Here is a 25,587-nt window from a genome sequence, read left to right as displayed (position 1 = left end):
TCTGGTTGCAGTGAGCGGGCTTCTCATTGCAGTCGCTTCTCTTGCTGCAGGTCATGGGCTCCAGGGTGCGTGGGCTTCCGTAGTTGCAGCTCCCGGCTCTAGAGCACAAGCAAAATAGTTGTGGCTCACGGGCTTAGTCGCTTCGAGGCACGTGGGATCTTCCTGAACCTGAGTCTCCTGCTTTGGCAGGCGGATTCTTTACCATTGAGCCACCAGGGAAGCCCTGTTCCATGTCCTTTAGGAGGCTTCCTGCTTCTGTCTTCTTTACTACAAAGCGTTGTGCGGCCAGTGTTTTTCATCCTCAACCATGTCTTCCTTTTCCTGGAGCTCTAGTCCTATTCCTTGGAGGACTCTCCTCCAGATTCCCCACTCTGATCGTGAGGTCTGACTGCGGCCCATCAGTCACTGCTCCCCGCTCCCCACGATAGCGTGAGTGTGGGACTCCAGCCCGGCCAACCAGAGACTTCCCCTGGGTTTTAAAATGAGAACCGAGACACTAGGACCTTCCTTCTGACAGCAAAACTGGGAAGACACGGGCCCAAGACTTCAGTGTCTGGGTCCCATGACGTCTGGAAGATGGAGCCTTCCAGAGAAGAGTTGATCCAGTTGTCAGAGGGAGGTGGGCAAGCAGAGATGATGCAGGGAGAGAGAGAGAGCTGAGAGAGGAGAGTGCTCACTGGAGGCCTAGTCTTTGTTTGAATCCTCCAGGTCTTCTGGATTCTGTTTCAAAATTGTGATTTTCCTCTTCTTTCCTGACTTTTTATAACCTACCCTAGGAATTTCCCCTACAAATGAATTCTGAGTTGGTTTTCTGTCATTTGCAACCAGAAGAACCCAGAGCAATAGAAGCAGACCCCACCTCCCCCGGCTCTCCTTGGTGCCCTGGACTCCGCAGGCCTCTGGCTCCTGCGTTGTCTGGACTTCTCGGCCTCTCCCTGCCTCAAAAGCTCCAAGTCCTTAAAACAGTCCATCCCTCTCCCCTTCTTCAGGGCAATCTCTGATTCAGTGCAGCAGATAGCAACTCTGATTTAGCTGATATCTGTTCTTCAAGAGATTCTGCTTGGTTCCAAAGATTTCCCAGTTGGTGCAACTTGCCAGAAGGGAGGCCTTCTTGACCTACTTTGCTTCAGACTCTCATTTGGGGAATTGTACCAGAAATGGAATTATTTAGCTTATCACCTGGACTCTCCTCTCCCACTTACCCCACCCTCATCTTTGCTGAAGTTCCTCAATCCACAGGGCTCAGCCCCAACACACAAGGCATTTTCTTGCAAAATTCCACAGGGCAATCAGCTGTCTTCCATGACACTGTCCTTCAAGCTGACTGCTGAGCTTTTTAAATTTTTAGTATTATTTTGCAATGGTGAAATGGCAAGAGAATCACTTTCTCTGAGAGGGGTGACAGATGGAATAGTTTAAAATAAGTGAATAAGTCTAATCAAAATCCAGTAAACACAATGTTGGTAGAACGGTATAAAACCATTCGTATCCTATAATGGTATAAAGCATACTAATCCTGAACTTGCTCTCTTCTGAATCAGACTTGAGTTTGTGGTAAAGGATGGGGGTGGTTTACTCTGTAAGTAATCTGTAGGACCTCTCGTGTGCCAAGCACTGCGCTGGGCTCAGCGACTGTCCGTCACTACGAGAGAACCTTATTTACACTCCATCTGATCGACTGCACAATAAGCTGCTTCTGTACGTTGTCATTTTCCTAGGAAAGGCCTCTCCTGAAAACGCTCTCTAGCATTTCCTGCTAACGGCCAAGTGTAAACTCCATATCGAGTTCCGAATTTGACATCCACCAGGGCTCAAAAAGAGATGGGGCCTGTGCTGATTCTTTGCAACCTGAACTTCCCACGGCAACCAGCCGAATCCGAATGAGGTCAGAGAGGCTGCTGAGCCCCTGCCAAAAGGCACTCTGCTCGGCTGACAAAACAGCGTCCCCCTGCCGTTCTTCTTCCTGACACATATCTATTTTAAACTCCTTCTAGAGAACGCAGTGACAGTTCCAGCCTTGATCTTTGGCTCAGTTCCCGGGGAGACCTCCTCCTGTCATGTTTTATTCATGGTGTCTCCCAGGCTGGCTTCTTCATTGTAAAAATCAGTAGTGGTGGGGGGGGGGTGTGGGGAGGGACAATCAATGAACCTGAAATAAAATTTGAGTGTCATAATAAAACTAGCCCTTTGTGTACAGAAACCCCACAAGCAGAGTCTGAGATGCTGGGAAAGGTATGTGTACGGAAGATGTTTAAGGCAAAGCATCTATAGAAGGAAAAAACCCAGTTATTCACACTGCACTAGAGTCGTGAAGGAAGTAGGTCAGATAAACCAAAATAACCTTTGCTGGGAAACGTGATAAGCCTCAGACATCTGAGACCGTGAGGGTAAAGATGCTGCAATGGATAAAAGCAGAAGGCTGATAGATGTGCAGGCCTATACACAGGAAAAGCTACGAAGAATATTTGGAGCAAACATTTATTCTACCTTCTCCCAAGAAACCTCTTCTCCATCAACACCGTCATCATCTTTTCTGTACCAACTGTATATCTTTCTACCTCACTGGTTAGCAGTTTGTAGAAGAATGTATCAGATGCATCTCTTCCACCTGCCCCAACCACCCAAAACCAACCCCCCCCCCCCAAAAAAAAAGAAACAACAGCAACAGCCAAGTATGACAGAGGGAGAAATGGCAACCCACTCTGGCATTCTTGCCTGGAGAATCCCACGGACAGAGGAGCCGGGCGGGCTGCCGTCCTTGGGGTCGCAGAGAGTTGGACACGACTCAGCGAGGGAGCACTCACTCAAGCGTGACAGTGGGCAGAGACCCCAACACAGTGTCACAGATGACAGATGAGCAACACATGCGTACCTTGAGAGTGACGGTCCTCTCGCGACGGGTGATGTTAACGCTGTGGGGCTGGCCGTTGGCCATGCTCCGGTGGTCCACATCAATGTTATAGGGCTCCCGGGTGCCACCCAGGTGGTACCGGATCTGGAGGCTTCCTGCATAGAGAAAAGGAAAGAGACTCAGTCATTTCTCTGCTCTGGATTTCATATCAACGTCACGCCCCCAGCCCTGGGGTCTTGTTTCCATTAAACGCAGCTTCGATGTCCATCAACACGATTGCCATTCTGCATTCTGAGCCACTAGCTCAGAGGTGCACTAATCCATAAAGGTTCACGGCACTGGGCTCACGCATGTTGACAGTCTACCAATTATGGGCCGTCCGTGACCATCCTCTCCAAGCTGAAGCAGCGAACGGTATAAACGATCCAAGTGTGGGTTGTGTCTGGGAAGGCGGGATGAGGACATATACACAACACAGGACCGTGGAGACAGGCCCCACAGAATGCCCTGTAAAATAAAATATAAACGCAGGATGCCAGGATGGTCTCACGCCATCAGCAAAGTGTGACATTCACCATATAAAAGAATCATGAGCACAGAGTATTAAAAATAAACATAATTTACAAAAGATAAATACATGGCACTTTGGGTGGCTTCACTGAGACCAAGAAAACAGAGCAAATGATTTTATTCTAGGTTAGAGACCTCATCAGTCCAAACGCAAATCAATAAAAACATGGGTCCTCACTGCCTCTCAGCTGTCCTGCACTTTGCCTCAACAAATTATTCTTTTTATCCTCTTTCTTGCTTCCCCCTGATGGCAAGCAATATTCAGAAAGATGTATATAATATTCTAGGTCCTGCTTTTAATTAATCTGTACAGCAAATGTAGCTTTTATTTCTTATTTATGATTATTTAAAGGCATCAACTTTTAATCTCATTTTCCCACTCAAATTGGAATCTTCATGCTAATAGCTTTGGACATCTCAGAGCTTAAAAATGGAGCCAGTAATTTAGCAAGAGTGTGGCTAACTGTAAATCACTTCAGAATTCTTCCTTGCCTCTTTCATTTTCCTTTCAGAGGAACAAAACTGATATTCTGATTTTAAGTTGTGAAACAGCACAGGGTAATTAAAACTTAGGAAGTTAACAGGAAAAATAAAAAGGAAAGTCACTGGGAACAACACGATCCAGAGATAACTACTCTGAATATTTGGCCAGATCTCCTTTCAGGTAATACTCACACCCTTATAAGGCTGTGAAAGTGAAAACTGAAAGTGAAGTCACTCAGTCGTGTCTGACTCTTTGTGACCCCATGGGCTGTAGCCTACCAGGCTCCTCCGTCCATGGGGTTTTCCAGGCAAGAATACTGGAGTGGGGCACCATTTCCTTCTCCAGGGGATCTTCCTGACCCAGGGATTGAACCCAGGTCTTCCGCATTGTAGGCAGACTCTTTACCATCTATGCCACCAGGAAAGCCCCTTATATCAATGTAAACCAATGCAATTGATTCTGAACACTGCCGTTCCTTAGTCTTACACGTGTTCTTTAAAATATGGAACTATGTCCCTGGAATTGAAAGAAACATCCATCAGACCAATCATGAATTACTTGCAATTCCTATTTTTTTTTTTTTGTTTTCTGAACAAATCTGAACAAACCTTCACTATTTCTGAGTTCTCTCTTAACACCTGACCCTAGATTGCTTTATAGCATTTCAACCAAGTCCTGCAGACTTCTGTTTCCTAAACATGTCTAAGTTCACCCACTCTGCCCCATCTCCATAGCTGCAGGGCCCCCATGGGCACCTAGAGTGCCTGATGTGGTTCCCTCGGGAGCCCGTCCCTCCACACAGAGCTCCCGCCCTGACCCTGGGCCACTGTGCCAGCCACTCCCCATCAGTGACCTGACGGCCATCACCTGGACTTCACCTGCATCCGCTTCTGCCTGGATCACATGACCCATGGCAGTCTCTCCTTCACACGTGGCCACTCTTCACGCCACTTCACTCTCAGGCGAGTCCTCTCTTTCTCTGCTCTCTTAATACTCATGCGTTAACGGAGACGTCTCCCTGGAACCTCAGATAACAACATACGAGAAACCGAACTCTTGAACTTCCTCTCCTAAAACTAATTCAACCCATTTTCCCACATTTCAGTTAATGGACACTTTATCCTTCCTGCTATTTCCGCTAAAAACCCTGGCTTCCCTCTTGCTCCTGTATTACACATGTGATCCGTCAGCAAAGCTCCTTGGTTCTGTCTTCAACACATGCCCTGAATCTTACCGTTTTCATCACCTCAGTTTCTATCCCTGGACCAAGCCACCCTTGTCTTTTTCCTGGATTACTGTACTAGCCTTCATACTAACTAACCTGCTTGCCTCTGCCCTTCCACCACGTCTCCCCAGCCCAGTCTAGTCTCCTAGTCTCCATCCCTACTCTCCTCTGCACACAGAAGGCAGAGCTGTCCTCTGCTCAGGAACCTTCCTTGGCTTCCTATCCCATAAAGAAGGCTGAGTGCAAAAGAATTGATGCTTTCCAATTGTGGTGCTGGAGAAGACTCTTGAGAATCCCTTGGACTGCAAGGAGATTAAGCCAGTCAATCCTAAAGGAAATCAACACTGAATATTCATTGGAAGGACTGATGCTGAAGCTGAAGCTCCAATACTTTGGCCACCTGATGAAAAGAGCCTACACATTGGAAAAGACCCTAAAGCTGGAAAGATTGAAGGCAGGAGGCGAAGAGGGGCAACAGAGGATGAGATGGTTGGATGGCATCACCGACTCAACAGACATGAATTTGAGCAAACTCGAGGAGATGGTGAAGGATGGGAGAACCTGGTGTATTACAGTCCAGGGGGTCCCAAAGAATTGGACACGGCTTAGTGACAGAACAACAGCAGCAACAATCCCACTCTGAGTCTTCATCCTGGCCAGCCAGGCCCTTTGTGATCGTCCCCATTGTCTCTGACTCAGCCTCTTGTTATCCTCCTCCTTGCTCACTCCTCACCTGACCACACAGGCTTCTCTGCTCTCTCCACAGATGCCAGCATGTTCCTGCCTCACAGCCTTTGCACCTGCTGGTTCTTCTGTCCAGGGCCCTTATTTCCCAGCTATCTACCTGCATGGATGAGCTCTCACTTCCTTTAGGTCCTGTTCAAATATTATCTTGTCAGTGACTATTTCTGTGACTTCCTTATCAAAAGCACAATTTACCTACTGCTTTCTCTTGGCCAGGCGCCACCCACCCCCACTCCTTTTCTGCTTTATTTTCCCCCCATGATAGTTCTTTCCATACAACATACTACAGAGAGCACTTCATTTATTTATTGTCTGTCTTCTTTCGTTCAAAAGTAAGTTCCATAAGAGTAAAAACTTTTGCTGATATCCTTTTTTTAAAAAAATATCTTACTCTTTATTTATTTATTTGGCTGTGCCAGGTCTGAGTTGCAGCATGTGGGATCTAGTTTGCTGACCAGGGATCAAACCTGGACTCCTGCATTGGGAGACTGGAGTGTTAGCCACTGGCCCACCAGGGAAATCCCTGTTTATATTCTTCGTGACTTAATTCCCAGTGTTTAGAATAATGCCTGACACACAGTGTGTGTATTAGTTGCTCAGTCGTGTCCGACTCTTTGCAACTCCATGGGCCATAGCCCTCCAGGATCCTCCGTCCATGGGATTTTCCAGGCACGAATACTGGAGTGGGTTGCCATTTCCTTCTCCATACAGTAGGTGCTGAATAAATACTCACTGAGTGAAAGAATCATGGTTTCCCTGCTTCTTCTTCTTTCCCATGTTTTCTTTGCAGAGTAATCTTTTCAAAATGCATAATTAATTAGTTGTATGGTTCACATAAAGCTCTTCAAATGTTCCAGTAGCTTACAGGATAAAGACATACATTTTTAATATAGCTGATGATGTCCTGTCTGAAAGGTTGCCAGTTACTTTGTTTTCAAATCAAGTCAGTTACCCTTTCACTGTTTACATTCAAGCTACCTTGCACTTGGCTTATTCCCTATATTCCCTAGAAGATACAACTCTTCTCCATCCTCAGGACCTTTGAACATGCCACTCCTTTTTCCTGAGCTGCTTCTCTTCCCACCACTCAGGGGTTTTACCCTATTTTTTCTTTACTGTAATAGCATTATAAAGAACCTATTGTTTGGCAGTGAAGGAGATGGTTAGGAAAGTTGTTTGGCTATATGCAGGAAAAAACAAGTCGACTGTCTTCAGTTTTTGTTTTCCACTTTACTTCTGGTGTTCTGACTTTGTATGATCACAGCCAGCTTTCTTTCTTTCTTTTTTTTTTACTGGTGACATTTATTTTTAAATTTTTAATTGGAGGATAATTGCTTTACAATGTTGTATTGATTTCTGCCGTATTTCAACATGAATCAGCCACAGGTATACATATGTCCAACCCTCCCTCCCTCCTCCACCCCATCCCACTCTAGGTTGTCACAGGGCACTGGGTTGAGCTCCTTGTGTTATACAGCAAATAGTAGCGTCTACTTTACATATAGTAGTGTATATGTTTGGAGAAGGCACTGGCACCCCACTCCAGTACTCTTGCCTGGAAAACCCCAAGGACGGAGGAGCCTCGTAGGCTGCAGTCCATGGAGTCGAGCAGAGTCGGACACGACTGAGTGGCTTCACTTTCACTTTTCAGTTTCATGCATTGGAGAAGGAAATGGCAACCCACTCCAGTGTTCTTGCCTGGAGAATCCCAGGGACGGGGGAGCCTGGTGGGCTGCCGTCTACGGGGTTGTGCAGAGTCGGACATGACTGAAGCGGCGGCAGCAGCAGCAGCAGCGGCAGCAGCAGGAGCAGCGGTATATATGTTTCAAGCTACACTCTCAGTTCACCCCACCCTCTCCTTCCCCTGCTGTGTCCACAAGCCTGTTCTCTATATCTGCATCTCTACTGCTGCCATGCAAATAGGTTAATCAGTACCATTCTTTGGACTCCATATATATCTCCAGTTTTAAAAACATATAGCTGTATTCATTCGTCATTTAAACATTTATTTCTTTAGAGTATACTTATTTAGTGCCCTGCACAAAGCACCATGGAACCAAGTTTTAAAGGTCCAGAAGCGGACTGCCTGGCTGGTGTGGAGTCCACTTCTAACACAGACACCCACCTCTAATCCCTAGCACAGTCCAGGTCATGCCTGATCTGGGGATACAAAGAGAAGTAAGAGAGGGCTCTGCCTTTGAGGCTAAAAGTCAGAGGAACCAGTAATTACGCTCCCCGCCCCCCCCAAAAAAAAAGAAAAAACAAACACACACACCAAACAACAAAACTCTGGACATTTTTTTCCCTACTGTCTCTTTGTCATTGATCCCTTTATGTTTTCCAGCTCATTAAAATCAGTATTAAGTTGTTTTCATTATTTTCTCCCTTTTCTGGCTTTCTCGGACTTTGTAAAAATGATTTAAAATTTCTCTAACTGCTTTGCTTAATGGCATTGGAAATGATTTGCTTTGAGGAAAAAGATGAGTTGGACTTTAAAATTTATATATAGTGAACATCTATAAACAGGAATGGCAATATTCTGGAATAATAAAATTTAAATAATATATTTATTTCTTTAAAATAATAGCACAAGAGAACCACTAAATGATGGGAAGGAGAATATTAATATTTGTTCATTAAAATAAAATATTATTAAGATGGAGAGACACTTCACTTCCTGCAGCTCACGTTTATCTCCCAAGTGAATTAAAGCAGTTATAAGGGAATGCTCTTTTATTGGCTGCAGCAAATAATGTGCTTAACAGATTTATTCTCCCTTGGCCATCATCACTGCCGTCAGCAAACACTCACAGGGCACCTGCTGTAGGCAAGAGACGGCGTGCTGGGCCTTTCATCTCGAGGGGAAGACAGGACACGTGTGTAACAGAGACGGGCAACCACACAGAGCACTGAGAGCCCAACAAATGGCTGCGGCAGTAAGCGCGATCGGAGCCGAAAGGAAGGAGCAGCCACTGCAAGAGGCGAGGCTTGATCTGAGTCCAGAATGAAAGGCAGGCAGGAAGCCACAGAGGAAGACGGAGCTTTTCCAGGGAAGGGAAACGGAGTGGGCACCTGGGCAGACATCCTTGGGGTGCTTGGGGAGTAGAGAGTTCCTAGAAAAGGAAGTGTAGGGATGTGCAGCCTCAATATGTGGGAAACTGTAGATTCAATCAGCGGGCTCTGGATAACTATTGCTACCACATGCGCACGCACGCGCGTGCGTGTGCACACACACACGTGTGTGTGTATTATTGTTGTTCAGTGGTTAAGTCGTGTCCAACTCTTTGCGACGCCATGGACTACAGCACGCAAGGCTTGCCTGCCCTTCACTGTCTCCTGGAGTTTGCTCAAGCTCAAGTTGGTGATTACCATCCAATTGTCTCATCCTCTGTTGTCCTCTTCTCCTCCTGCCCTCAATCTTTCTTAGCATCAGGGTCTTTTTCCAGTGAGTCAGTTCTTCACATCAGGTGGCCAGCTATTGGAACATCAGCTTTAGCATCAGTCCTTCCAATGAACATTCAGGGTTGATTTCCCTTAGGATCTACTATGCACACATGTGTACAGTGGATTACACTCAATAACTCATTTGACTTTCACAGCACTGCTCTGGGGGAGTCACTGTGTCACAGATGAGGAAACCGGGGTTCGGTGTGGCTCGTGACTGCTCCAGACCCCACAGTCTGCAAACACGGGAGCAGAATTAAAATCCGGAATTCTGGCTCTGCACCCTGAGCTCTCACCCAGGAGCCTGGTGGGTCCTGATGGAAGGTGGTGGGACTAGGGATCCCTCCTGCGGCTCCTGGCTGTTTGGTAGGGGTGCTGTGTGTGAAGGAAGACCTTTTCTGGCTGAGGAGGATGGGGTGACTGGGAGCAGAGTGATGGTGGGAACGGAGCCTTCTGGGCATGTGTTGAGGTGTACCTATCTGAGGAGGGCCCCAGGGTACCAGGGGGGAAGCTGGGGGGAAGCAGGCTCCCCTCAGGCCTTGGCAGACTTGCAGGAGGAGAGGGCAGCTGGAGTCCCTGGGCAGGTGGCCTCCCAAACACAACCTCATCCATCTGCCCAGGTGCCATTCACATACAACATGCCACGTGTGCCGTGACACGGGTTGGGAAGCACTGAATCAGGAGACCTTTGCCAGGAGGGTAGCAGTGAGGAAGCAAAGGAGGGGCCGCTCGGGAAGGACACGGTTAGAACAGGACCCACAGGACTCACTGGGAATAGACCCACAGGAGGGGGAAGGGCAGAGAGGTCATGATGACGCCAGGCTGTGTGTTCTGTGTCTGAGATGCAGCAGCACCATCACAATCAGAGGGGCGGGGAGGTTCCAGGAGCGCTGAGAACAATGCAGCTCCCAACATGTCAAGTTTGAGAGATGTCAAGGCATTTAGTTAAGACTTCTTACTTTATTACTTTCTTTTTTGGATATTTTGGCTTAGTCCTTATTGATTTCTTTTTCCTGAATGAGTTCCTCAAATTTGTCTAGCTTCAAATCTCAATTCATAAAATATGCAGTATTTGGAGTGTGAAAAAGCCAATTTCCAGTAGCAATTGAGGATGGCCTTGCAACCCCTAAAGAGAAGTTGACTGTCTATACTTTGCAAATACCCTGTGTGTTCTAGAGATCTCTGCAGCAGAGAAAGAGTGCTGGAGAACTCTGGATCCAGGTTCAGGAACACCAGTTGGTTGTGCCTTCACTGGCCAAGTGTGCAAATCACTGAACCTCTCTGTACTCCACTCTATCACCTGCAGGAAAAGGGTAGAATGGACCCTACCTTATAGAGTGTGTGCTCTCGGGAATTCATGCATGTGAAACACAATACAGCTTCGGGCTTCCTTACATGGGAGCCATTAATATGGAAACATTAGTCAAAGCCTTTGCATGTGACGAATGCCCATAAACACACACGTGAGTGCTTGCACGGGCTGGTGTAGGCTGTGGGGCAGGAGTTACTGGAGAGGGTTGGGACCAGATGGGAACGTGGCGGTAGCTTGAGGAGCAGACAGTACTGGGGTGTGTTCATGACATTCTCGAAGAGCTAGAGCTGAGAGCCAGCCTCCCTGCCCACCAAGGAGAGCTTGGGACGTGAGGGTGGAGAACACCAGTGGATTAAACAGTGGTTTAATCTGATGCAGAAGAAAGAACGTGTGAAATCCTGGAGAGTGGGAATTTCACACTTCTCTGCTTCCTTACTTCCTGATTTTACTTACTATTTTTCTCTGATGAGAACAGTGGCAGTTGCTTATTAAGAGCATTTGACATATGTAGAAACTATTACCTGGGAGAAACAAGTCAACTATTGAAACAGAGATACTTTGTGCTCACATCATTGTCTTTTTTTCTGTCCATCTTTTTATAGAGCTAAACCAATATTGGGGCTGCCCTTGTGGCTCAGATGGTTAAGAATCTGCCTGCAATGCGTGAGACCAGGGTTTTATTCCTGGGTTGGGAAGATCCTTTGGAGAAGGGCATGACAACCCATTCCAGTATTCTTGTCTGGAGAGTTCCATGGACAGAGGAGCCTGGCTGATATTGTACAGTCAAGGCTTTTTCATGCCTTTTTTTGTTTGTTTTCATGTCTTTACTTACTCTTCACAAATATTTTTCTTAATGGATACATAGTATCCCATAAACAGTGACTCCCTTTGACTAACCATTTTACTAAAATTGATCTAGGTCCTCACCAATTCTTACTACCATAAATAACATTATAAACTGTGATGAACATCTTTATGCTGAATATTTGTCTGATTTTTGGCTTATTTCTTCAGAATTTATTTCTGAAAGGGAAAATCCTAAGGAACTGCCCCCCCCCCCCCCCGATCTATCTTTCAAACCTAGTGGCTCAGCTGCTAAAGAATCTGCCTGCAATGTGGGACACCTGGGCTCGATCCCTGGGTTGGGAAGATCCCCTGGAGAAGGGAACAGCTACCCACTCCAGTGTTCTGGCCTGGAGAATTCCATGGACTGTATAGTCCTCAGGGTCGCAAAGAGTCAGACACGACTGAGTGACTTTCACTTTCAAGCTGAACTGGGTTAATAAGAATCATTATTAGATCCCATGGAAGAAAAATCTTGGTATTTAAGATGCTATGACCCTGGAAGCTGTCCAGGGAGGCTGCAGAGCTTTCCTCATCAAAGAGCAAGACCACAGAGAGGCAGTCTCCATGTCTAAACCTGTTCAGTGTCCCTGGGAAATGAGAGACACGTGCTCCTTGGCACACCTGAACATTTTCGTTTTCAAGGGTCTTAGAGCTCCTGTTTTCAGAGAGGAAATGGGCTCCTGGGGGTTTGGTGTGTATGTGCCTTACAACCGCTTAGCTGTCTCCTAGAGACCGACCATAGGCTCATTTGTCCCCCGACGCTGAACGGCCGCAGGCTAGGGATCCTGGCCCTTACCGGTGGGTTTGACCAGCGCCGCCAGGAAGTCGGTGGTGAGGGAGCTGACGTAGAGAAGGATGCAGGGCGCCTTGGTGGTGCTGAAGCTGAAGCGGATCTCCTCGCCCGCCAGGTCCGGGGCTCCGTTCTGCGGCTCCGGAGAGTTCTCCGGTCTGCTGCCCGAATCCCGGGCCCCGATTCCGGGCGCCTGGAAGTTATACCGCAGCCACATCCCCTCTTCAAAAAACGCACCCACGTCTGTCGAAAAGGAAAGAGGAAATGGCAAGATTAGGAGTTGAATGGCAACTTAACCTAGGCAGATGGTGAGCTCTGTCGTGGCCGCAACGGCCGTTCCTGGAGGGTGGACCGACTCCAGGAGGGCGATCAGACCGGGAAAATGTCTAAGCAGACGGATGTTATTTCATCAACACGAACACGCCTCCAAAATACAAAAAGCACGTAACAGAGTATAGCAATCTGTCACCTTAAAACTGTAATAGTAAAATTAAGAGACGTAAATCATACCAGGAAAAAAAACTTCACATTTAGTACTTAGACTAAATAACTAATTTAGGTTGAAGAGTGATGCTGAGAATAAATTAGACCTGGGTTCAATCACTGGGTCAGAAAGATCCCCTGCAGAAGGAAATGGCAACCCACTCTGCTACTCTTGTCTGGAGAATCCCACGGACAGAGGAGCCTGGCGGGCTACAGTCCATAAGGTCACAAAGAGTCGGACATGACTGAGCAGCTAACACTTTCACACTTTCACTACTTTATTGTTAGGGAACTGTTGACGAAAACCACCTGCCTTGGCTGGCAGGCGCACCTGCCCGAGTTGTCTCACAACAGGAGGTCCCCATATGGAACACCTGTGCTGCCCCTAAAAACTAACCAGGCAAATTTGGTGGGGGTGTGGGGGTGTGGGGGTGTGGGGGTGTGGGGGTGGGGGAAAGAGGCAGGAGGCAAGCAGCCTCTCAGAGTCCTTCTTGCTGGAATCCACCTTGGCTGAGCGATGCACACGCCACCAGGAAGGGCCCTCAGTCAGAACAAATATGGACCAAGCAAGATGACTGGCAAGAGACAACCTGGGAATTCACCCCGTGACGCATAATCTGAGACCGCAGGCCACGTGGCAGAGCAGTCCTTCCGCGTTCCCTGACCCTGCTTCTCTCTGCTCGGGCCCCTTCCCGGTAAGGTCTGTTTTGTTGGTAAGTGTGTCTCGTTGGACAGTTCATTTCCAAGTGTGAGATGACAGCCCACTCTCTGGCCCCGGAAGGGGTCCCCGTTCCTAGAGCAGTATCACACGCACCACTAATTCAAGGTGTTCATGGGCAGAGACGGGAGTTGCTTTGGAGGTTCACCCAGGAAAGTCCCGGAACCCTGATGATGCCTTGGGAGGCTTTGGGTATCGTGTTCAAAACCACAAGACCTGAAATTACAGGGAACTGGGTTCATATCCGGTGCTGCCATTAATTGCTTATATGGCTTTAGGAAAAGTCATTTAGCTGGCTTCTCTAGGCCTCAGTATTTTATATGTGAAAGTGTTAGTTGCTCAGTCGTGTCCAATTCTTTGCAACCCCATGGACTATAGCTTGCCAGGCTCCTCTGTCCATGGAATTCTCCAGATAAGAATACTGGAGTGGGTAGCCATTCCCTTCAAATCCGAGTCTCCTTCATTGCAGGCAGATTCTTTATTGTCTGAGCAGCGAGAGGAGCCCTTTATATGTGAAAGGGAGGTAATAACAGAGAGAATTACAAAAGGTAATTAGCACATAATAAATAGTACCTATTATTATTATTATTAAGAAAGTAGAAGTAAGGTCACTCATCCTTCGTCAGTTTTTTTCTGTGGCCTAATCAATGCTAATCGGTTTTTACACATTTCCTGGCAGACAAGCTTCTGCTATAGTTTTCCCTAGTATTTACTTCCCCATGTTCTAAAACCACCTCATAACTCCTGTGAAAGGTAAGGGCCCGCCAGCAAGACTTGCTTGTCTTCACAGGCACTGTTTCACCGCTCACCCTCGTGTGCCCTTTAAAAGCATTTCCCACACTTCCTTGCCTGTGGAACCCGTTACTCTCGTTAAAGACTCGACATCTGACTAAATGAGCACTTGCGGTTTGGTTGCTCAGTCTTGTCCAATTCTTTGTGACCCCATGGACTGTAGCCCACTGGGCTCCTCTGTCCATGGGGTTTCCCAGGCAGGAGTACTGGAGTAGGTAAGCATTTCCTTCTCCAGGGAATCTTCCCAAACCAGGGATCGAACCTGGGTCTCCTGCATTACAGGTGGAACACTATATAGAAAGTATTTTGTGAAACTGCTCTACATGATAATTAAAAGGAGGGGACCCATTTTAAAAGGATTCTTTCCTCTGGGAATCTGGAAGTTCATGGTTGTGAAAGAAGCCTGGTACAGAGAGAGTTTACATGGTGCAGTAATTACACAGTGATTGTGGGTAAACCTTGGCTTTGCTGCTACCCAGCCGTGTTAACTTGGTCAGCGGCTTGAAACACTCTAAGGCTCCGTTTCCTCCTCTGGAAACTGGGGCTTCATAGGTTGTTGGAGGGTTAAAGAACATGGATGACACTTAGCCTAGTGCCTGGAATATATGACAGAGGTCCAATAAGGTCACTCAGTCATTTTACAAAGACAGGTTACCGATGAGGCCCACATGGGGTCTCACTGATAAGATGGCTCATTATGTTGACCTCGCAAACAAAGAATAAAATCACAGGGATCCTTGAGACTGACCAAATTGCCCAAATGACATTCTGTTTTCTCACTGGTGCCTATCTCCTCAAAGCTGCAAGACCACCAGATTCCAGACCTCTAGCTACATAACTACAGGACTCAACTACAGGCTAAAAATTATCCATCCCTTCAGAGAATTTTTCATTGGTGGGGTATAAGAAGGACCCCATCAGAAAGGGAGAAAGGGGTTCTTCTCAAGGGCCAGTCACCCTCTCGTTTCCCTCTAGTAAATTTCCCTTTTCTTTCCTGACTGCCTGGTAAGCTCTCTATTTCTCTGCCCTCATCTTAAACAGTTACCAGTGTCTATTCAGGGCCACCTGATGCGAAGAACTGACTCACTGGAAAAGACCCTGATGCTGGGAAAGATCGAAGGTGGGAGGAGAAGGGGACGACAGAGGACGAGATGGTTGGATGGCATCACTGACTCAATGGCCATGAGTTTGAGTATACTCTGGGAGTTGGTGATGGACAGGGAGGCCTGGCGTGCTGCAGTCCATGGGGTCGCAAAGAGTCGGACACAATTGAGCGACTGAACTGAACTGAACAGATTCAGGCCACAGATGACACCTGACCCCCACCTCACCTGGCCGCACACTTATAATACCCCCCAGCACTGCCGCAGGGGGTGCCTCATCCTGCTTCTCCTGAGCAGCGGTGCAGAGCTCCGTTAACCACAAGCTTGGGCAGTACTGTTCTCCTGGCTCTCCCACCCAGGGGCTTTTTGCAAAGATCTGTCTGTGTCTGCGTGTACGTGTGTACGCGTGTACTCGTGTGTATGTGTGTGCGCGTGTGTGTGCGTGTGCATGTGCATGTGCGTGTGTGTGTAGGGAGGGTATTATTGGCATTTGGTGGGCAGGGGTGAAGCTTGCCGAGTGTCTTGTGCGTGTGGGACTGTCTTAGACAATCAAGAATTGTCCCGATCAAAATGCCAAGAGGTGTCTTTGCTGGGAAACACCGGATCAACAAATACTTGATATATTTCTCCATCTATTAGTGTCCTCTTTGATTTCTTTCATCAGTGTTTTATGGTTTTCTATATATAGGTCTTTAGTTTCTTTGGGTAGATATATTCCTAAGTATTTTATTCTTTTCGTTGCAATGATGAATGGAATTATCAGAGAAATGCAAATCAAAACCACAATGAGGTACCACTTCACACCAGTCAGAATGGCTGAGATCCAAAAATCTGCAAGCAATAAATGCTGGAGAGGGTGTGGAGAAAAGGGAACCCTCCTACACTGTTGGTGGGAATGCAAACTAGTACAGCCACTATGGAGAACAGTGTGGAGATTCCTTAAAAAATTGCAAATAGAACTACCTTATGACCCAGCAATCCCACTGCTGGGCATACACACCGAGGAAACCAGAATTGAAAGAGACACATGTACCCCAATGTTCATCGCAGCACTGTTTATAATAGCCAGGACATGGAAGCAACCTAGATGTCCATCAGCAGATGAATGGATAAGAAAGCTGTGGTACATATACACAATGGAGTATTACTCAGCCATTAAAAAGAATTCATTTGAATCAGTTCTGATGAGATGGATGAAACTGGAGCCGATTATACAGAGTGAAGTAAGCCAGAAAGAAAAACACCAATACAGTATACTAACACATATGTATGGAATTTAGAAAGATGGCAATGACGACCCTGTATGCAAGACAGGAAAAAAGACACAGCTGTGTATAACGGACTTTTGGACTCAGAGGGAGAGGGAGAGGGTAGGATGATTTGGGAGAATGGCATTCTATCATGTATACTATCATGTAAGAATTGAATCGCCGGTCTATGTCTGATGCAGGATACAGCATGCTTGGGGCTGGTGCATGGGGATGACCCAGAGAGATGTTATGGGGAGGGAGGTGGGAGGGGGGTTCATGTTTGGGAACACATGTAAGAATTAAAGATTTTAAAATTAAAAAAAATAATAAATAAAATTAAAAAAAAAACAAAAACAAATACTTGATGCACGTGGGTCACTGCACGCCTCGCCGGATGCAGAGATACGGCTAATGCTTCGACACCTTTGAAGAGGCCCCCGTCTAGTGGTGGGGGGCGGGGAGACACGGCGCCCCGTGTGAACACCGTGTGGTGAGAGTTCTGGGGTGAGAAGGACTGCTTCTTCCTGCCTGGAGGCGCCTGCGCTGGCTCTTCTACTCTCAGCAAGTGCCTACTGAGCCCCAGCCGCATGCCAGGCACCATGCCGGGTGTCGAGATTACAATCCTTGCTCTCGAGGTGCTCTCTGCCTAGAGGAGGATTTAGGCTAAGAGACATCACCAGAAGGCAGCGTGCTCAGCACAGGATCAGGCTGATATAGGAGCCACGTGGAACACTAGGGTTACCAGCTTTGTCTCCAGGGCTCCAGGAAGACTCCCCGGTGAAAAGAACTTGAAAGAGCCAGAGGCTCTTCACCTTTGTAAAGGGGAAGAGGAAGATGAGCCCCTTTCTAGCTGAGGGTGCAGCATGCAAGAACCCTGGGGGGTCAGAGAGCCTGCAATAGGAGCTTTGTGCCCCCAGGTGAAATTCACACGAGCTTAGTTTTTTTTTTTTTTTTCTCTTTAACACTATTGCCCTCACTAGGGTTAGGAATCCAAGACTCACCAGGCTTCCTACATTTCAGGCTGGGAGTTGGAGAAACAGTGAGAGAGACAGAAGCGCTCCTAACCCCCAGTCATTCAGATCCGAGCTGAACAGACGCACATTCCTAGGACCCGCTGATGTGACGGGGCCCAGCATCTGGTGAGGGAGGGGAGCGTTCCGGGAGGACAGGCAGACCGCCTGGAGCAAAGGCACCAAGGGGGTTGTTTTGCCAGCAGAAAGGTTCTACCAGGAGATGCAGGGGCCAGCACCTAAGGACAGGTCTGGCAGGGCCACACAGGAGAGAAGAGTGAAGGGGGAGGGCTAGAGCCTCAAGGCCAGAGGGCTGGAACAGGCCAGGGTTGAGTGGACCGGGCTGATGGACAGGAAGAGACAAACGTTATCAGACTTGTGAAACTCGAGATCGAGGATCAAAGCACCTGGGCCTGGTGCTGGGGGAGGCGTTCAGAGGCCGAGGAGGTGGGCAAAGCCACCGAGACCTCAGGCGCGGAATCACGGTGCAGCGCATCGCTGGCAAGCATCTAAGCTCCCCCGTGTCAGACTCTCCCCCAGGTATTTTCTTCCCAGAGAGCGGGCAGCACTGGGTCCCTGACACACTCCTCAACAGGCTCAGGAGCCGGTTAAAATCCTGGTGCTCAGCCCCAGAATTTAGCTTGGAGAGTCTGACTCAGAGGGTTTGGAGAATCAGCATGGATAAGAGGCAATGCTCAGGTACATAGAGCTCAGGGATACAGAGCTCAGGTCCCGGAGCCAGAGCTGAAAGGATGGTGTGCCTGGGTGTGGGGGGGTGGTGAGAACTTAAACGATTCCTCAGCTAAACTAGCGACAATCACTTCAAGGCAGATCATGAAGGGGAATGGGGCAAGATAGGGATTTTGGATAAACCAAAAATATGCCACCGAGAATACTTTCTGGCGTATTTCGGAGTCATCGTTAGGAAGCTTTATGAGTTCACATCTGTTTTGGAGGAAGGGTTACATCATGCTTACAAGAGCCGCTCTGAAACCATGTCCCTCGTAACCTGATTGTCAGAGAGCTTGGGGGAGCTGAGAACCAGTTAGAGTTCCAAGTGGCAGATTTACAGCTATCATTTCATTGTTTCAGATCGTTTTAAGGAAATGGCAAATCAGGGTACTGTGATTTCATTTAGGAAAATAACACACCCATCCCTTCTGAATGAATGACTAAAATTACACTAACTTCACAAGCCCCAAATCACATCTTTTCCCCAATTAAATGATTAAAAAGTATTGATTTAGAATGCTTGATTTAAGGGTTTATACCGATATGAGATTGTTTAATTTTTGATACTCGTGTTTTTGGATGGAAAAAAATGATCCATTTGGTGTCTAGTTATTCTAATATTCTAAGATTCTTATGAAAGACTTATTGAATTATGCTGCTCAAATATTTGAAACACATTACCCCATCTGTAGGTTTAGGTTCATAAAGATTATGGACACCTTGAAGTAGACAAGTAATTCTGTCTTAACCATTTCTTGGTCCTCAAAACAGATCATATGTAAACTACCCTTGAATGTGGAAAGTACATGCGGAAATATTTAGAATAAAATCCACATCCATACACCCCAGAAAAATACCACAGAGGTTTTTTACCCTCTGTCCAACCAAATCCTTGATGTTTACAGCAGGAAAAAAAACGAAAAAACAAAAACCAAAACACAGCTAGCACCCAGCCCTCTTATTAAATTGTTTCTCATCTTTTTCTCCTCCAAGTTCTATCCTTTTGCCTTTTCACTTAGGATCAGTTTTCCAACCTGTATTTTTAAAATAGACGTGACTTGTTTTGTTCTCTAACTCTCCCAGGAGGATCCAGAATTGAAAAAGTTTCCAGCTCTCAGATGGGTTCTTTTCCAAAAGTTTATTTCGAAGTCAGTAGCTTGCAACTTGGAACTATTTCCCCATAGAAACAATGTTTTCAGTGATGGTTTGCCAGGAGAGTCTACAAATGCTGAATCACTCTGGATGGATAATAAGAGATAATTGCAGAGTGCCACTGTGTATTAGGAATTAAAGCAGAAACAACAGCAGCAACAAACGTTAGGGTGTACCGTGAATGCGAGAATCCCAGGGGCCCAGGTTCCCACAAAACTTTCATCTAACTGATCCAGGGGTGTGCTGGTAAAGGTTACACCAGCGGCTCTCCTTGGGGGAGCTCTGGTTTGGAGTTTGCCTGTTCCCATGGTGTAAACACACCCACTTTGGCTGACTGCGAGCTGCCACTACGACATCACCAACTCTGGAGCTGGGAAGAGACCGTCACAGTTGGTCTGCCTGCCACTGTGAATGCCTCCATCCACAGTCACTGACCCAGTCATTCCAGCAATAGCTTTTCTGAGTCCCCATATTGGCAGTTGTTTTAGCTTAGGCTGCTAGAGCAGATTACCGTAATTGTGTGTCTTAAAGTACAGAAACAGAAATCCACCCTCACAGGTTTAGAGGTTATCAATCCAAGATCGAAGTGCTGGCTGATTTTGTTCCTGGTGAGAGTTCTCCTGGCTTGTAGGTACAGTTTCTTGCCAAGCGCACACATGGGAGAGAGAGAGAAATCTAGCTCTCTGGTCTGTTCTTCTAAAGGCACTAACCCCATTATAAAGGCCCCACCCTCATGACCTCATCGAAGACTAATCATTGGCATCCCTCAGTATCCATGGGCTTTGCAAGTGGCACTAGTGGTAAAGAATACGCCTGTCAATGCAGGAGACATATGATATGCGGGTCGGGAAGATCCTCTGGAGTAGGAAATGGCAACCCATTCTAGTATTCTTGGCTGGAGAATCTCATGGACAGAGGAGCCTGGCAGGCTACAGTCCATGGGGTCACAAAGAGTCAGACACGACTGAGCGACTGAGCAATGACTAAATCAAAATCCATGGAGGATTAACTCCAGGACCGCCCCCCTCCAATACCAAAATCCTTGGATGCTCAAGTCCTTTAAATAAAATGGCATTGTATTTGCATATTCCAGAATACTTTAAATCATCTCTAGATTACTTATAACACCTAATATAAATGCTATATTTATATTATATATATAATATGTAAATGGTGGTGTGTTGATGGTGTACAGCAAACTCAAGTTTTGCTTTTTGGAACTTTCTGGAATTTTTTTCCCCTAATATTTTTGATCCGTGTTTGGTTGAATCCATGAATGTGGAACCTACAGGCACAAATGGGTGACTGTACCACCCATGGCCCCAGCTCCAAAACCATGGCACCAGGGCTTAGGGCATCACCATGTGAAACTGGGGGCAGGATGCATCCATTCAACCCATAAATGCCGGTTTCCTTCTTTTTATCTCCTGCTGCAAACAAACTTTAATATTTGCTTCTTCCTTTCTGCCTTCCAAAGCTCTCCTCTACCTTATCCCAGCTATCCCTGGAAAGCTCTGTTCAGCCTCTATAGAATTTAGGAGAAATTTCTGCAGAACAGACACTGCCTCCCCAGCCTCAGGGTCATTAAACTCTTTCATGGCTAAATTCCACTGCTCAGAATGATCGCTCTCATTAACTGTTTTGTAATTAACCATCAGGTAAGAAAATGAAATGAATTTTATGTAACTCTGCTCCTGGAGACCTTGGCTGCCACCCCTCTGTGTGTATCCTGGTCCTGAATCAGGCCCGGTTCCTTCCAGGGAAATCTGCAAGGCCCAGCTCTGTTTAAACTCACTTTCTGTTCTGCTCCCAAGGCCCCACTATCCTGAAATACAACCAGTTTTTCTCTTGGCCCTATATTGGCAAAATCTGCTTTTTCTCTCCAAGTGTACCACTCTGAATTTCCCTCCGGAATTTTAAAAATTCTGTTTGTTTGATGTTTTCTTCAATTTGCCATAATCATTTTGGGCCAACGACATTGGACCCAGATGGGTTAATGTTCACCTCTATTTATTCTGTCTCCCCAGGTGCATACATGTCTGTTGTAGCCACTTTCCCACCATTCTTTCTAAAGGTCAGGTCACTGCCAGGTCAGTTTCTATGCAATAAGCTTCAAGTGTCTGAATCCATACAAAGGAGAAAAACACCAAAGAAAAAATCTCTTACATTTAGCCTGACTGGCATGTGCTTCCCACGAGACAAAGGTGTAAAGTTTATTACTGGAAACACATCAATAAACTATATGGTCTTTGAGTTGACTGTGTAGGAGCCGGGAGGCCATCTCACTTGGAGTATAAGAGCCAACAGCACTGAACAACTCTACTAGTGTTTTAAACAGGAAGACAGTCTGCCTCCAGAATTTCCAGGGTCGCGCTCCTAAAACCCATAACAAGCGTTACTGGCCTAAGTGACAGTTAACAGGTTAGAATGCTTTTGGGAGATCGAGGGAGATGAAGATGCCACAGCAGCAAATTTCAGCTGAGACACGTGTATGGGATTAATGTGGTACAAGCAGAGGGCAGGAATCAAAAGGTTGTGGGTTTTAGTCCTGGTCTTGTCGCCATACTTGACTCTATGACCCAGGTCAGGAAAATCACTGAATTGCTGTGGACTTTAAAACATGCCCATCTTTAAGACTGAGCCCAAACTGATCCAGCTGGTGCTCCGTCTTTTCCATATTTTCTTCAAATATTTATTAAGAGCTTTCTTTTAAGCCAGGCAGCTCTTTGAGATTTAATAGGCAGTAAATGACACTTTGCCCTGCTTCATTCCACAGTCCAAGGCCAAATTTGCCTGTTATTCCAGGTGTTTCCTGACTTCCTACTTTTGCATTCCAGTCCCCTATAATGAAAAGGACATCTTTTTTGGGTGTTAGTTCTAAAAGGTCTTGTAGGTCTTCATAGCACTGTTCAACTTCAGCTTCTTTAGCATTACTGGTTGGGGCGTAGACTTGGATTACTGTGATATTGAATGGTTTGCCTTGGAAACAAACAGAGATCATTCTGTCATTTTTGAGATTGCATCGAAGTACTGCATTTTGGACTCTTTTGTTGACCATGATGGCTATTCCATTTCTTCTGAGGGATTCCTGCCCGCAGTTGTAGCTATAATGGTCACCTGAGTTAAATTCACCCATTCCAGTCCATTTTAGTTTGCTGATTCCTAGAATATCGATGTTCACTCTTGCCATCTCCTGTTTGATCACTTCCAATTTGCCTTGATTCATGGACCTGACATTCCAGGTTCCTATGCAATATTGCTCTTTACAGCATTGGACCTTGCTTCTATCACCAGTCACATCCACAGCTGGGTATTGTTTTTGCTTTGGCTCCATCCCTTCATTCTTTCTGGAGTTATTTCTCCACTGATTTCCAGTAGCATGTTGGGCACCTACTGACCTGGGGAGTTCCTCTTTCAGTATCCTATCATTTTGCCTTTTTATACAGTTCATGGGGTTCTCAAGGCAAGAATACTGAAGTGGCTTGCCATTCCCTTCTCCAGTGGACCACATTCTGTCAGACCTCTCCACCATGACCCGCCCGTCTTGGGTTGCCCCGCAGGCATGGCTTGGTTTCATTGAGTTAGACAAGGCTGTGGTCCTAGTGTGATTAGATTGACTAGTTTTCTGTGAGCATGGTTTCAGTGTGTCTGCCCTCTGATGCCCTCTTGCAACACCTACCATCTTACTTGGGTTTCTCTTACCTTGGGTGTGGGGTATCTCTTCACGGCTGCTCCATCAAAGTGCAGCCACTGCTCCTTACCTTGAGTAATAGGCAAATTTGGCCTTGGAATGTGGAATGAAGCAGGGCAAAGACTAATAGAGTTTTGCCAAGAAAATGCACTGGTCATAGCAAACACCCTCTTCCAACAACACAAGAGAAGACTACACATGGACATCACCAGATGGTCAACACCGAAATGAGATTGATTATATTCTTTGCAGCCAAAGATGGAGAAGCTCTATACAGTCAACAAAAACAAGACCAGGAGCTGACTGTGGCTCAGATCATGAACTCCTTATTGCCAAATTCAGACTTAAATTGAAGAAAGTGGGGAAAACCACTAGACCATTCAGGTATGACCTAAATCAAATCCCTTAAGATTATATGATTAGTGGAAGTGAGAAATAGATTTAAGGGCCTAGATCTGATAGATAAAGTGCCTGATGAACTATGGATGGGGGTTTGTGACATTGTACAGGAGACAGGGATCAAGATCATCCCCATGGAAAAGAAATGCAAAAAAGCAAAATGGGTGTCTGGGGAGGCCTTAGAAATATCTGTGAAAAGAAGAGAGGCAAAAAGCAAAGGAGAAAAGGAAAGGTATAAGCATCTGAATGCAGAGTTCCAAAGAATAGCAAGAAGAGATAAGAAAGCCTTCTTCAGCGATCAATGCAAAGAAATAGAGGAAAACAACAGAATGGGAAAGACTAGAGATCTCTTCAAGAAAATTAGAGATACCAAGGGAACATTTCATGCCAAGATGGGCTCGATAAAGGACAGAAATGGTATGGACCTAACAGAAGCAGAAGATATTAAGAAGAGGTGGCAAGAATACACAGAAGAACTGTACAAAAAAGATCTTCATGACCCAGATAATCACGATGGTGTGATCGCTCATCTAGAGCCAGATATCCTGGAATGTGAAGTCAAGTGGGCCCTAGAAAGCATCACTACGAACAAAGCTAGTGGAGGTGATGGAATTCCAGTAGAGCTATTTCAAATCCTGAAAGATGATGCTGTGAAAGTGCTGCACTCAATATGCCAGCAAATTTGGAAAACTCAGCAGTGGCCACAGGACTGGAAAGGGTCAGTTTTCATTCCAATTCCAAAGAAAGGCAATGCCAAAGAATGCTCAAACTACCGCACAGTTGCACTCATCTCACATGCTAGTAAAGTAATGCTCAAAATTCTACAAGCTAGGTTTCAGCAATACATGAACCATGAAATTCCAGATGTTCAAGCTGTTTTTAGAAAAGGCAGAGGAACCAGAGATCAAATTGCCAACATCTGCTGGATCATGGAAAAAGCAAGAAAGTTCCAGAAAAACATCTACTTCTGCTTTCTTGACTATGCCAAAGCCTTGGACTGTGTGGATCACAAGAAACTGTGGAAAATTCTTCAAGAGACGGGAATACCAGACCACCTGACCTGTCCCTTGAGAAACCTGTGTGCAGGTCAGGAAGCAACAGTTAGAACTGTACACGGAACAACAGACTGGTTCCAAATAGGAAAAGGAGTACGTCAAGGCTGTATATTGTCACCCTGCTTATTTAACTTCTATGCAGAGTACATCATGAGAAACGCTGGACTGGAAGAAACACAAGCTGGAATCAAGATTGCTGGGAGAAATATCAATAACCTCAGATATGCAGATGACACCACCCTTATGGAAGAAAGTGAAGAGGAACTAAAAAGCCTCTTGATGAAAGTGAAAGAGGAGAGTGAAAAAGTTGGCTTAAAGCTCAACATTCAGAAAATGAAGAGCATGGCATCCGGTCCCATCACTTCATGGCAAATAGATGGGGAAACAGTGGAAACAGTGTCAGACTTTATTTTTGGGGGCTCCAAAATCACTGCAGATGGTGACTGCAGCCATGAAATTAAAAGACCCTTACTCCTTGGAAGAAAAGTTATGACCAACGTAGATAGCATATTCAAAAGCAGAGACATTACCTTGCTGACTAATGTCTGTCTAGTCAAGGCTATGGTTTTTCCTGTGGTCATGTATGGATGTGAGAGTTGGACTGTGAAGAAGGCTGAGTGCTGAAGAATTGATGTGTTTGAACTATGGTGTTGGAGAAGACTCTTGAGGGTCCCTTGGACTGAGGGTCCCTTGGACTGCAAGGAGATCCAACCAGTCCATTCTGAAAGAGATCCGCCCTGGGATTTCTTTGGAAGGAATGATGCTAAAGCTGAAACTCCAGTACTTTGGCCACCTCATGGGAAGAGTTGACTCATTGGAAAAGACTCTGATGCTGGGAGGGATTGGGGGCAGGAGGAGAAGGGGACGACCGAGGATGAGATGGCTGGATGGCATCACGGACTCGATGGACGTGCGTCTGGGTGAGCTCCGGGAGAT

The 25,587-nt window shown here is 46.3% G+C and overlaps 1 protein-coding gene across 1 annotated transcript in view; it reads right to left on the bottom strand.

The window, feature by feature from the left end:
* The window catches only part of CNTNAP2 (contactin associated protein 2), a 1,643,722-nt gene that overhangs the window by 163,108 nt on the left and 1,455,027 nt on the right, over positions 1–25,587 (bottom strand). The window contains exons 19-20 of the mRNA XM_068972445.1: positions 12,273–12,509; positions 2,873–3,006 (exon numbers count right to left, since the gene is read on the bottom strand). Of these exons, the coding sequence (XP_068828546.1) occupies positions 2,873–3,006; positions 12,273–12,509 (371 nt within the window). The remainder of the gene's footprint in view (positions 1–2,872; positions 3,007–12,272; positions 12,510–25,587) is intronic.

Source organism: Capricornis sumatraensis, chromosome 5 (genome assembly GCF_032405125.1).
Source record: "Capricornis sumatraensis isolate serow.1 chromosome 5, serow.2, whole genome shotgun sequence".
NCBI lineage: Eukaryota > Metazoa > Chordata > Mammalia > Artiodactyla > Bovidae > Capricornis > Capricornis sumatraensis.
This window is presented reverse-complemented; position numbering and strand designations above follow the sequence as displayed.